We start from the raw sequence: 13,327 nt of genomic DNA, 5'->3' as shown, positions 1-13,327 counted from the left end.
CAGGGCTGCAGGACAAACTGTTTAAAGGAATTGCCAAACCGGCAACTCCTGTCTCTTCAAAAAAATAAAGGAAAAATGAAGGAATTAGAGAAATAGCAGCAAACATCCTGCTACATCCCTGGTGATAAATTTAGTGAATCTCAGGCAGAGATTTATATCAGCTTGAAATACATTACCGCACTGAGAGGGAAGATTTGTTAAAGGCATTATTAATGATATACATGGTGAGTGACAGGACACGAGATAAGCAGCTGTAATTCACAGTGAGGGACCAGAGCTGGCTCGCTTTCATGTACCAGTATGTGAACTAAAAATAACTTTCCTTAATTTCCCCACAGCCATGATCATCCTCCTCCTTAATGATTCATACTATAATCTGCAAGGAAGCATTAGTGCAGCTTGGGTTATTGTGGCCATTTTTACAGTATGTCATGTTGGCAGGCTGCAGAGCACTTTTTTTATTCCCATGATACCGAGTGAATGATCTGAATGATCAAAGGGAGAAGCAACAGCCTGCATCCATTCCTCTTTATCTGACTCTGTAAGATCAACGTTCAACTATAAAGAGTTCTCTAAGGCACAGGCTTTCACTACTTCTTTTTTTTTTATATTTTCAAATGAGCCTTTCATGCATGCCTAGAGAAGCTTTGCATTAATTCATCCAGTTTTATCTTCATATTCAGCATCTACACTGCAAAAATATCAATTTCATCATGTCATTTTTGTCCATTGTTGAGTCTTTAAGGGCTCTTTTTTTTAAACGAGTGAGAAAATCTGCATTTATTTTGTCTTGATTAATGCCAATCATGTCAATCAAAACTGCTGTATGTACATTACAATTCTATCCCTCCTCTTTCTAGTCTGGTTCTGGTTTAGATGTGTAATTTCTATTTTAGTGTATTTAGTTGTTAGCCATGCTAGTGGCGTTGAGCTAGGGATGGCAACATTGGCCTGTCGATTGGTCAGTCAGTCTATCACTTCGGTCCAGACTGAGATGGATTGCTACAAAATGCTGCACTGACATTCATGGTCCCCAGGTAATGACTCATACTGACCAAGGTGATTGCCTGAATTTTACTTTTCAGTTATCCAGTGAAGTATTTCACCGTCTATGGATGGATTCCCACAAAGATTTGGTGCAGACATTCATGATTCCCAGAGGATGTTAATGACTGTGATGATCACTTAACTTTTCATTGAGCACCATTGGTGCAACATTGGTTTATGAGAAACTAATGGCATTCCCTTCATCTTCAACTGCACTTTATGTTTTTTTAATCGAATGTTAGTATGTTAACATACTAGCCTGATACGTTCAACAGGATTATTGCCATTTTACCCACAAAACAAAGAGATGAAATGATAATCTAGATAAACTTTTAGAAAAGAGTTGGTTACTCTCGGAAACAGGTTGAAATATTGCACAAGCAGATTTCCTTCACTTGTGTCAAGAGGTTCTTGGACTCAATTATAGATAGAAATGGCTTAAAAAGCAGCAGATTTATTTTATTTTTTTTGCAGTGTTAAACAAAAGCAGACTTATCCCCTGTGCCGCCTCAGCCCACTCTCAAGGTAACATGAAAAACGAGAGCGTGCGACAGCAGAGAGAAGAAATGACACAAAAGGAAGCAACAGCGGGGGGGAGAGGGAGGAGACATTGTGCGATCAGATGAGGAGAATGAGATAGAATGAGAAAAAAAAAGAGAGCACAGATAGCGAGATGAAGGGGGGTGGGAGGGTGGGGGGCTTTGCTGTTAAGGAGGGGTTGCTGTTAAGGAGGGGTGGAGGCTTTGTAAATCTGAGAGGCTGGAGGCGCATTTGAATTCAGGCTGTGTGTCTCCTGCGCTAGCCGAATGTTACCTGCTCTAGCATGGCAACAGAGAGAGAGGGAGAGCGGTGAGCTTCAGCTGCAGCCTCCACACACACACATACACACACACACACACACAAACACACACAAACACACACATACACACACACAAACATGCACAGTGACAACAGGAGGTACAAAGAGTGACTCAGGTAAGCAGGAACGCCCCTGATGAGAGAGGACCCTTGAGAGAGGGAAGCAGCGTGGTGGAGTGAGAGGGAGAGATTCTGGAGGAGGAGCTATAGAGCCTGGGATTTTTGAGAAGGAAGACAAGAGGAATCACAGAGAACCCAAAAATCTCTGAATGTGGACTCCCGGGGTGGGCTTTGGAGGGAGGGACAGACAGGGATACAGGCAAGACGGATGTGGAGAGATGCAAGAGCTCTGATTGGATAAATCTGACTACAGAGCACTGAGAGACACACACAGGGAAGAAAATGACATTTAGTTTTTGTAGCAAGACTATTCGGGGGGCTTAAGCTGGGGGAGGCTGAAAGGGAGTTTTTTTTTCTGACAGGGTAAGCCAGGACAGAGAGAAGGGTGAGGTGTGGTAGTGGGAGGGTAAATAAACACATGATGGCATGATGATGAACCACCTGTCCTTCTGGGATGAGGTGAGCACACACGCACCTTAAGACAAGAAATCCGAACCTCACACTCCCTGGCACATCAGGCTGAGACTCGGGACAGTCGTTGGATTTAGTATAGACTGGAATTGGACTCCCCACAGAGCACGGGACTTTGAAGATGCTGTGAGACGTTTGGCGTCAGGGTCACCTGGACTCATCGGAGGACAGAACTTAGGGGAGGGGAGCAGACCAGCCACCCAAGCCCCAGGTGATCCTCCCCTGCGACAACCTGTGGACGTAGGAGGTTGGATTCTTTTTCTTTCACAGGATCCCCAAACTCCCCTGAAGAGCTGGAGATCAGGTGGATCACCTGTGCCATGAGGATCCTGTGTGTGAGCCTGTCCTGAAACGACCCACCCCGGAGGCTCTGTCGGCCTGTCCCCTCCTCTCCCCCCAACTGGATGTCTTGATGTATTGCTGTGGGCTGGGACACTGGCGGAGAGTGCAGTCCACCTATGTAAGTGACCATCGTAGCATCACTTGCGGCATCCATCCCCATCTTTTTGATCCCATAGCAACAGTGGAGGTTTTTTGTAGCAGAGAGACAGAGAGAGATTTGGGGAGGGGGACACACACATCCTAAATGAATCATACAATACATGAGCCAGTGCAGATTATTGTAATGTGCAGTCACAAGCCACTGTATACTTCTACAAATACTGGTGATGATTCATTTACATGTGTCCAGGCATCTGCAGTACGTAAGCATGCACAACAACACACAAGCAGTCTACGAGCAGCTGTGAGTGTGACTCCTACAACCTGTTTTTTGCTGCTGAGGTGTTCACTACTCAGTGACGGTCTGTGTGAGTTTTCAGCCGGGCTGCAGTTTATCAGGGCAGACAGTGGCAGTGTCAAACAGCTCGCTGTATTGATCCCAGCACAGGACTTCATAAAAACCGATAACTGGTACTGGATGGTTTCAGCTCTGGTTTGTACCCCCCCTCCTCCTGTGAGGCAACAGTTTGATTTCATCACCGAGCAAGTGAAGTGAACAATTTATAGAACATGGCAAAGATGAAGTGATTTTCTTTTTTAAATACATGACAGCTGCTTAGAAGAGCTGTTCTCCTTCACGTCGTCTGTCCTGGCTGAGCTGACTGATTTAGGAGAGGAGCGGGGGAGGACAGACAGGTGCAGTTATCTCATTACGGGCCAGGTTTTACTGTCCTCTCAATGACAGAGATGGAGGACAGTCTCACTGCTCTCCTCCACCTGTTTCTCTTTGTTGTCTTTCCCCCTAACTCTCTCTGCCTTTCTTTGCTCTCATCGCCGTCGCTTTCTTCCACTCTGTTTTGCTGCTTCATCACTATATTCATTGTTGTTTTTTTTCTGTGTGTGTGTGTGTGTGTGTGTGTGTGTGTGTGTCTGTGTCTACCCCAACCCCTGTTAAGTCCTTTTGCAGCTGATACCATACAGTCTCCGAGCTGTGCATTGTGCGATGGCGCTGACTGCAGAGGACCCATATCGTAACCACATTCCTACATGAAATAGGCTTACTGTCAGCCTTCAGCACTCAATAGGCTGTCAGCACAGAGCCTCACAGATTACCACATACTGTACTGCTGCATGCAATGTGTGCCCACCTCAGCAACAAGCCAGGAAAGAAGCTTACAGAATCAAAAAAAAAAAAAAAAAAAAAAACACAGACGGCTAAAAGCTGTGACACATCAAGAAGTGGGACCTGGTGCCCACATTCAGTGTAGTGCCATTGATTTTGTGTGCTTACACCAGTTTAGTGAAAGTGAAAAACCCTGAGCTGAGCAAATGCGTGTAAATGTGAAGAAGTAAAAAAGAAAAATCTATAAAAAATGTGTTGTTTAGATGTAGTCAGGCTTGAAAAGCTGAAGATAAATGGTCAATGCCTTTCTGCCTAATGTGGTGCAAGTACATTACTCAACCGTTACTTTCACTCCATTTGCTGCAATACATTATTTGTTGTGTTGCCAACTGCACATTGTCATCAATGAGATTAAAAAAGATGAATCAATCACAGTAAGTCACCACTTGTTTTGGGACAGTGGCTTCCCTCCTGGAGGCTGTGAGCCCCCAGAGTGCCGGAGAATAAATCTAGGGGTCACAAGATGACTAATTGGATTTTCCAGATTTGCTTCTTTATTTTGAAATGCTGGATAGCTTTATCTCATCATGCAATGTAAAAACTATTCAAATGAAACAGTCTGAGTGGGGAGTGTCTCTCTTTGGTGGCAAGTCGGCATAGCTTTGATTCAAAGGATCATAAATCAAAAAGGTTGGGAACCACTACATTTCTGATTTGGCATATACACATCAAAATCACTAGGTTTTACATGTTAATACATTTCAGTTATGCTTAAAGCAACAATAACAAAATGGATCTCAACTTTTCCAGCACAAACCACATGTGATGTAGTTACATTTCCATTTTCAGGTCACTCCTCCAGGTGTGGCCTTTGCTGGCAGAGGACAGAGTTGGATTACCTTAAGTGCTCGCCTGGCTCTAAGAAGGAGCTTAAGACATCTTACTGTTCTCTGCGTAGTTGCTGCTGCTTTTATAATGCTGAGTGTCAGGACGGCCCGGCCAACAGGTGAAGGGCGGGGCTCAGTTATCCCTATTACATAAATCTGATAAAAGTTTTGAAAAGAGCAAAGACAATTCAGCAAGAAAAACTTTTTAACCTCCTAACTTTCTCTTCCGTTTGCTTTAAAGTGGGAAAGGCAAAAATGCTCTCTAAATTCATTCAGCACATTTCACGCAATCAAGCCGACTTCAAAGTGTGTACATGCACATATGCATTTTAGTGTCTGCACAACGTATACATGCATTTGTGTGTTCTTTATTCATTTCTGTTTGGTTCACTGTATGTCTGACTTCTAGTGAAGAGAGGTCAGTTGAAAGACCTTCAGTCAAGCGTTACACCTTACAGTCAATCTAACATTATGTTCGTTTTGATTTCCACATTGAAGCACTGTGTTTGTTGTGTTTGTTTCAGTTGGTCGTAAGAAACCGCATTATAATTTCATGGCTGGATTCAAAAGTAATATCTTACTTAAGAGCTGACTGAAGCACCTTTTGTGATTCCTGCCCTAGCACTCCTGCGTCCTAGTATTTCACCATGTCAGTAGCACCATAACCTCTCATCTCCCATGCTCTTACGTTATGTCTCACCTCATGCACCTGCGAGGTTGTGGCACTTGTGTCAGGTGGAATTTGAAACTGAGTTTCGTGGAACTTCTCGATAGCTTCTCCCTGATCCACTTGGATTTTTATATTTGTATGTTGCTTTGAACAAAATCGAAATGAATAAATGTAACCGATTCCACACGGCTCATGATACTTGACCCTCAAAACAGAAAGAATTTGTAACAAGCCCTGCCAGCAAATCAAAACTTTACAAGACAGAGCGCTGTTAGACGCAACAACGGCTCTGCCTCCCAACCTGGATTCTCCTGCTTTCGAAATGAAAATTTGCTTGATTAAGATTGACTTTTTCTTACTTTTTGTGACTGTTAAGAAAGAGGTTTCTAATTCAACGGATTACTGATAGACATATTTTTCTATCAGTGACAGTGAGTTTCTCTTCTTACCTGCTTTTCTGCACATTCACTGAGGCTGAGAAGTTTCACAGCTTAAAAATAAGAAACTCCGCTCACATGTCCCAAACCTCAAATCTGCAGGTTAAAGGAAAGGTTACAGGTGGAGTAGAGACACTAGAGCACTGAAAAAAAAATGTGTTGCCTTTCTCATAGAATGACCAGAACCTGTCAATCAATTTACAACAAACACTCTTGAGTAATTCACTTCATACGTTTAGTTTCTCTGGATTCTGTTGCAGTATTTTTTTTTCTTCTTTCTTTTGGACACTTTTGGTTTTGGTGCTGTATTTCTGCCTCCAGGTTCAGTTCATGTGCAGGATGCAGCATCAAACGGGTTCTCTTGAATTTTTCATACTGCAGAAGTTGGTTGCGATTTTCTTTCCTCCTGTAGCCCACTTCTTTCGAGCTGAATCTATAAGGACCACAGATCCATGCAGTGCAAGGGTGGACATTGATTACAACGCTGAATCAAAATCCTGTGGATTTGGTTAACACGCATCAAACTGTGGTCGGTATTGACTTGCTTCCACACTCAACGCTCATACTGCTATTTCCTACCTCACCCGGGGCGATGGGATTGTAGATCACAGACGAGTATCTGTGTAGGACCAAGGAAGTTCTTCAAGGCTGCTGCTGGCTGCCTCAGCTAGTTATTTATTTATTTATTTATATTTTCTTAAAAATGCAGTTTAGAGGAGTTAAGGAGAGTTACATTAATACATTAATACATTAAGTGCCTATGAAATTGAAGATGTTGCAAATCTTGAATTAAATATAGGCTGCTATGTCTGACTAGAAGAGGCATTCAGATTGGGATTTATTTCCTGTCATCAATGAGATAAAAGCAAATAAAACTGAAGTCCGTTAATTGGAGGACATTTTCAACTTAAAGCAACAATTAAATATATCACTAATATCAGAGTTATGTAGAGGCCAGCAGAGTTCAGGGCACTGTCAACAGCTCTGTGTTGAATTTACCCAAGATTACTTTGCCGACCTTCGGGGTTTCCCATTATCCTCACATCCTTTCCTGATGTTAAAGTGAAACAGTTGGTTTTAGGAGGAGTTACATGCTTTAATTATTTCCTGACAATCAACAGTTGATCCATTGTCTCTGTGCAGCGTCTCTGCCGGTTCACTGACGACATCACTGTGACAACAAGATGCAGTCCACTAAGATTCCAGCTAAAAGAAAACCTGTAGATTATGCATTTCCATTCGTGAACAGTTGTGCCCACTTTAGAGCTGTTGGTAGACTTATTTGGAGAGAACCAGGCTTAATTATGCTAAGCCAGGTTTATTGCCTCCTGGCTTCAGCTCTGTACTTTAAGCGCAGGTGTGAGAATGGTGTCGAACGTCTCATTTCACTCTTCCCAAAACGCTGAACTGCTCCTTTAACTTGTAAAACCCTGAGTTGCAACCTCACCGAGCAAGCGAGCAATATATTTATGTCATTGTGACTCCAGAAGGGAGCACGTCACAACTGAGTTTGGGATTTGGGATTGGCAGAGAGAAACATTCATCTATAATACCATCAAGCTCTGATTCTGTCAAACCTTCTCTTCCTCTCTCCAGCCAGTCACTGCTGTGGAGCTCTGCAGCATGACTGCAATCAAAAACATACATGCAGGGAACACAGGAAATACAAAATGACAAATGTCCATGTTATCTCTCGCTGTCCATCTTCTGTCTTTGTGGGAATTAATGGGCAAGAAATGGCAATACTGTAGTTCAGAACAACCAATTCAATATAACATGTTTTTTTTTTCTTTAATCTCATGTTAGGGATCAGTAACCTGCCCTCCAATCTGTGTCGGCCTGAAATGCCCGCTACTGACTGGCCCTCTCCAGTCGTCTGTCCTCCTCCTTCCTCACTCACTCCACTTCAATCCTGAAACACTCACCGTCCCTCCATCTCTCTCTGCTTCTGCTCTAACATCCCTCTTTCCTCTCCTCTGTATCATGGTATTCCAACCTTCTTTCCCCTCCACATCTCTTCCTCCATCCATCTCCTCTCCCAGATGTCAGGAGGGCAGGATTGGCCGTTTCCTGGCCCCAGCCTCTGGCATCATGGAGGAGGAGCATCAGCCAGATGTTTGGTTGCATATTCATACAAGGTTTATGAATCTGGAGAGAGCAGACAGCCACTGACAAGTGGGAGGAAGAGGAGGATTCAGATGGAAGACTGAAGGAACTTTTCTGCATGTTCTATTTCTGCCTCTGACGGGCATTTTTGGAGTTATCCTATCTTTGTTTCTCTCTCGCTCCCACTCCTCCTCCTCCTCCTCCTCATCCTCCTCATCATCCTTGAGTCAGTTTTGGAGCATGTTTAGCCGAGATGTGATTGGAGGGCGATGCTCCAGGCAGATTTGAATCTGGTGAGGGTCGTTGGCACGATGGAGGACATCAAATGACAAGCCTGTCTCCATCTTTGAGCGGGCTCCTGCTGCTGCTAAAGGTGGATTGTCATCTGTATATGTGTGTGTGAGGACGGGTGTATCGGGAGTTGGGCCTTTGGCCTCTCCACCTGCAAGCCATGTCAAAAGTGCCCAAGAACAAAAATGTCTCCTGGGTGAGTACTGCCTCTCTGGGTGGTAGGTGGGTGGAGGAGTGGATAATAAGAGTTCAGTTTTAGTGCTTTTTCATTTCTGCCAGCCTTATCTGCTTGGGAATTTGTTATCGTTGCCTGTATTTTAATTTTTTTTTATAATCAATGTTATATATATTTAGGGATTTCAACATACAGCAGTTTGGTCTCATGCTTATCCAAAATACACTTGCTCTGCTTTGAGCCAAAGAAGGAGCATGTTTTATAGGCTTCAGGAAAAGAGAGAAAACAGAGCAGATAAAACCATTGTCTTTGACGGCTCATTTGCACATCTGCCTTAATGTGCCCAACAGATGTGTGGTCACAACTGTCGCAAAGCCCTCTATCCTCTTCTCTAGCCTGCATTACACCATCCTGGCCAAAATAATAGACCATTGACCAAAAAGATTCACAGCAAAAAGCGACAGTAAGCCTCTGATCAATGAGCGTGGAGGGGGTGGAGCTTGCATGTGCTGAGTTTATATGACCGCAGTGGAACGCAAATAATTAAACTTTCAGTTCTGGCCACTTGCTCCCAATAATGAGTCTTGTTTTAGGTCAGGGCAGATGTGTGGTTTCTAGCTGTGTGGACACAGTGGAGGTCGAGGTCTGGAGCTTTGCCTATAATTGTGCGTGCCATCTATCTCTGTCCCAGCAGCCCTGCCCTGCCCTATTGGCCACAGCTTGACAGCATACACACACACATACACACACATAAATATATATATATATATATACACACACACACACACTCTGGTTGTAAGAAGCTTAGGGACAGATGTTTGTTTATGTATGTGTGAGAGCACATGTGCCCATGAACACGTGTGGTGTGTCTGCACAGGGGGAGTGAGATGAGAGGGGTTGTGTGTTAGTGGCTCGGTAGACGATGCAGTAGCAACAGAAATCTGAGTTTGACCAAACAATCTCAAGTCAAGGTCCACTTACTTGTTTGTTGTGGAGCTTTCAACTATATCACACAGTCCTATTCAGTAGACTGCAGTTTGCTCAAACATCCCATGATTTTGTGAACCTCTAGACATCTTGAATCAATAGAACTTTTTAACATCTACGGTTCTATGACAACCGAACAAACACAATCTGCTGATGAAGGCTGTATGATACTGTTGAAAGTTCCTGAACAAGTGAGTAAGTGGACCTTGAGTTGAGTTGTTGTGTTAACTGCTTTATACAGTGAAGAAGCCCAACAAACGGAAAAAGTATCAGATGATGATGATGATGATGATGATGAGTCTTAATCAACTTGTGTCCACTCTCTTTTGCAGCCAGGAGATATTCAAAAGTGAAATCTGTTTTTGTCCTTTAAAAAAAATGATATTTGATTTGTTACAGTTACAGTCACTGATAAGTGCTCAAGGCGTTTGCTCTGTCCTGATTTTTCCAAACCAGATTTCTAAACTATGTGTGTTTACATACACACAATTTCCCATCTACAATATTGTGTTTTTTTGTAGTATATGAACACAGCTTAGGATACTTAGGATAAGAGATAGAGTTTGCTCAGTTGTCATAAAATTGTAGATGTCTCCTTTTTTATTTTTTCTGAGCACTTTTATTTGTTTATTTTAAAGCCAAGATGGATGTGAAGTCCAAAATCTACATGAAAACTAGGCAAACTCCATCTGATGAGCTCAAGAGTCAATGTAAGTTGTCTTTTCCTAAAGAATGTGTTTGTGGTCAGAGTGAAGGTAACAGCTTCCACCCAGGCTCTCTGTTTAAAGCTCTCACCGTGACTGAGCACAGCAAGTGGTTTCAGAAACACATGCTCACATGCGTTGCAGCATATACCTGAATGGAAACAAGTTAATGTACAGATTGTATAAATGGTTCAGTGGTTTTCGATTACTGAGAATATTTCAGTTTCTTTCATGAGTAGCTCCTGCAGCAGCAGAGGAATGATCAGGCTGCCTTATGTAACATCTTCACAGTTGAGCTTAGAGGCAGTCAGAGTAAGCATGGACTCTGTCTGAGTGTTTTGCTGGCACTTGAGGAGAGCTAGCTCTTGCTTGAGGAGATTTGAGGTGTCATGGAGCAGATTTAGTAAAGCCCAGAGTCTGGTTCAATCCCAGGTCATGGGCTAAATGTTGGGACCTTGTGCGAAGAATTCTTTCTCTTCCTCCTAAAGCAGTACACGTATGGATAAGGGCAGTGATGTGCGTGTGCCTGTGTGTTTCTGTTGCCTGTGTGTAGTGTGGGTCCAGATGTGTGTCTGACCCAGAGGTCAGTGTCACAGCTCCTTGCTCCACACTGTCACAGCCCGACCCAGCTGACTACAGCCCTGCGTTTTCTTTTCCATTCTCACTTATGTAACGCTCTCATCTGTGTCCCTCGGCACCCACAGCTCTCCCTGGTGATTCTGGTACTTCGGCCACTGTCGCCTATCTGCTGATGTCCGCTGTGTTGCTTACCTTGAAAACTGTGGTGGAGGGAGTGTTCACAGTCTTTATTTGTAGGAATAACACAATGTAGAAATACACGAAGAGAAAGGTCCTGCGTGTAAAGCTTTATTAAAGCAAAGGTATCTAGTATAAAATACTTGTTATTCAGAATGCCCCCAATCAGAGTGTTAAGCAGCACTGTCCGCAGCATTTGAAAGGGTTAGTTCACCCAAGTTTTCTTTCTTACCCCTAGTTGTAACCAGCCGCACGGATACTTCTTTCTTCACTGATACTTAATTTCTCCATGTTTTGAGATCCATGCCCATCGACCTGAATATAACAATAAAATAAATCTCATTCATTTTACTGCTCATTAATATTTTCTGCCAGGGGCTATCTCCTTACATCATCACCTAAATGTGTTTTATAGCTTACCAGGTAATTCTGATGGAAATAAATCCCCTTATTATTTTAATTAATTTGTTTTTATTTGTTTTTGCCAAAAAACAGATAAGATAGGCGACTTGGTCTAAAAATTGCAACATCAGGTGAATATGTCCCAGAGGACATGATCCTGGTGTTCTCATTGGCCCAGAAAGCTCTCTGAATGATCTGAGCTTGCAGTTTTGTAGCTGGTCCACGAGCAGTCATACTAGCAGCCTAATACTGTAAACTTAGCTAATGTATAGAAATATATATTATCCAAGATCCTGGCCCCCAGTGTAAGCAAACTCACGCATTCTGGTGTAATTTGAGGACACAAGAAGAAAATCCGTGGTGAGCCTCTGTGTGTTGCTGATACTTGGCAAGTGCAGAAGTTTGAAGTAGTGACATAATGACACTAAACCAATGGGGTGAGAGAATATCATGATTAAGCTCTCTGGATGATGAACCCAGGGTTTGTCTGTAGTTGTAGTTAACGCAGTAGTAAATCGGGCACACAAAGGAATTATGCACTGCTAGCTTTTTAATTTCATCTTTCTATTTTGGAGCCAGGCCATTATAATGCTCCCATGTGTGCAGCCAAACCCCGGGAAGTTGTTTGGATGCGCGCACTCACTAATCAGGCATCACACGCGCAGAGGACGGAGCCAAGCAACTCTGGTCAACGACATTAATGAGACGTTCCTCACCTCGCGTTATTCACCAGTCGAGGACGTGTCGGACACCTTCTTTTGAGGCTTGAGGTCAGAGTGAGCGGTGTGCGGCGCAACAGATGCCGCACCGAGAAATAAGCCTTTAATACCCCTAGGACTCGGGGAAGGGTAACAACTCTCAACCCACAATACAGACTTAAGTGAAACCCCTCACGCAACTCATTCGTGTCTCCGGCGGTGTCCTGTGCGTCGCGGTTGCTTTGGGAGATATCTCACCTTTTACGCACGAAGCGGCGCTAAAAGGACTGTGTTTTTTTGGGGGGGGGAGGGGATGGGGTTTGTAAAAATTTAAGGGTATCCTCGGACACATCCACCTGCTTCAGAGGTAAACCCAGTCTCATGGCACACTTGTCTGTGGAGCCAGGTGAACGATAACTTGAACTGGTCGTTAGAACCGCGGAATAACACCAGTGGACAACTTCGATCACCATGCCACCCAAGAAAAAGGTAAAATGATAAAGATTATTGGGTTTTTTTGGGTGTGTGTCTGTGTGTGTGTGTGCATATGCGTGTGCATGTGCATGTGTGCGCGCTGAACAGGAAAGGCAGGAGAATGCACCATCTGTTGCACTGGGCGTTAATCCTTGTGTGAGGCCTTTCCACATCATTGCACTCACTGAAACAGTCACAATGCGCAGGGCAGATAGAGATGCATATCCTCATGCATGTATCATGCCATGTGTCCAATTGAAAACCATGGGCCTCAGAGAGAGAGTTGCATAACCAATGGCCTGTAAAGATCAGATGGATTAAATCTCTTTTCTTGCCTGTTTCTTTCACTTCTGACCCTTGGACTTGCTGTGAACCTGGGCTGATGTTTTATTCAAGCTACAGTAAATGGAACTGCACTTTGGGGCTTATTTGCACTCCATGTATAGAAGTTTTGCATCATAGCAGCAGCAGGTGTAGTTGGGTTTCTCTTCCACATGCAGACAAAGCATATGCTTACTGTATGACTGACTGTATGATGACTAGAGCAGTCATGATATTATTGTAGTGCTTTCCTAACCTACCAGTCTCATCATTTGCTAGAAGAAAGTATTTTACTTAAATTTGGAAAAAAACATCAGCAATGCCACATGCAGGGAGAGTGAGGAAAATGTATTACCATT

General features: G+C 43.4%; 1 protein-coding gene across 3 annotated transcripts in view; it reads left to right on the top strand.

The window, feature by feature from the left end:
* Positions 1–1,771: 1,771 nt before the first annotated feature.
* The window catches only part of LOC130179295 (voltage-dependent L-type calcium channel subunit beta-3-like), a 36,335-nt gene continuing 24,779 nt past the window's right edge, over positions 1,772–13,327 (top strand). The window contains exon 1 of one of the 3 annotated variants that reach the window (XM_056392189.1): positions 1,772–2,956. In XM_056392189.1, coding sequence (XP_056248164.1) covers positions 2,909–2,956 — 48 coding nt within the window. In that variant the 5' untranslated portion in view covers positions 1,772–2,908. Of the gene's footprint in view, positions 2,957–8,418; positions 8,648–11,959; positions 12,663–13,327 lie in introns of those variants that run through there. The other 2 variants (XM_056392190.1, XM_056392191.1) reach the window with 2 other exon arrangements.

Source organism: Seriola aureovittata, chromosome 12 (assembly GCF_021018895.1).
Source record: "Seriola aureovittata isolate HTS-2021-v1 ecotype China chromosome 12, ASM2101889v1, whole genome shotgun sequence".
NCBI lineage: Eukaryota > Metazoa > Chordata > Actinopteri > Carangiformes > Carangidae > Seriola > Seriola aureovittata.
This window is presented reverse-complemented; position numbering and strand designations above follow the sequence as displayed.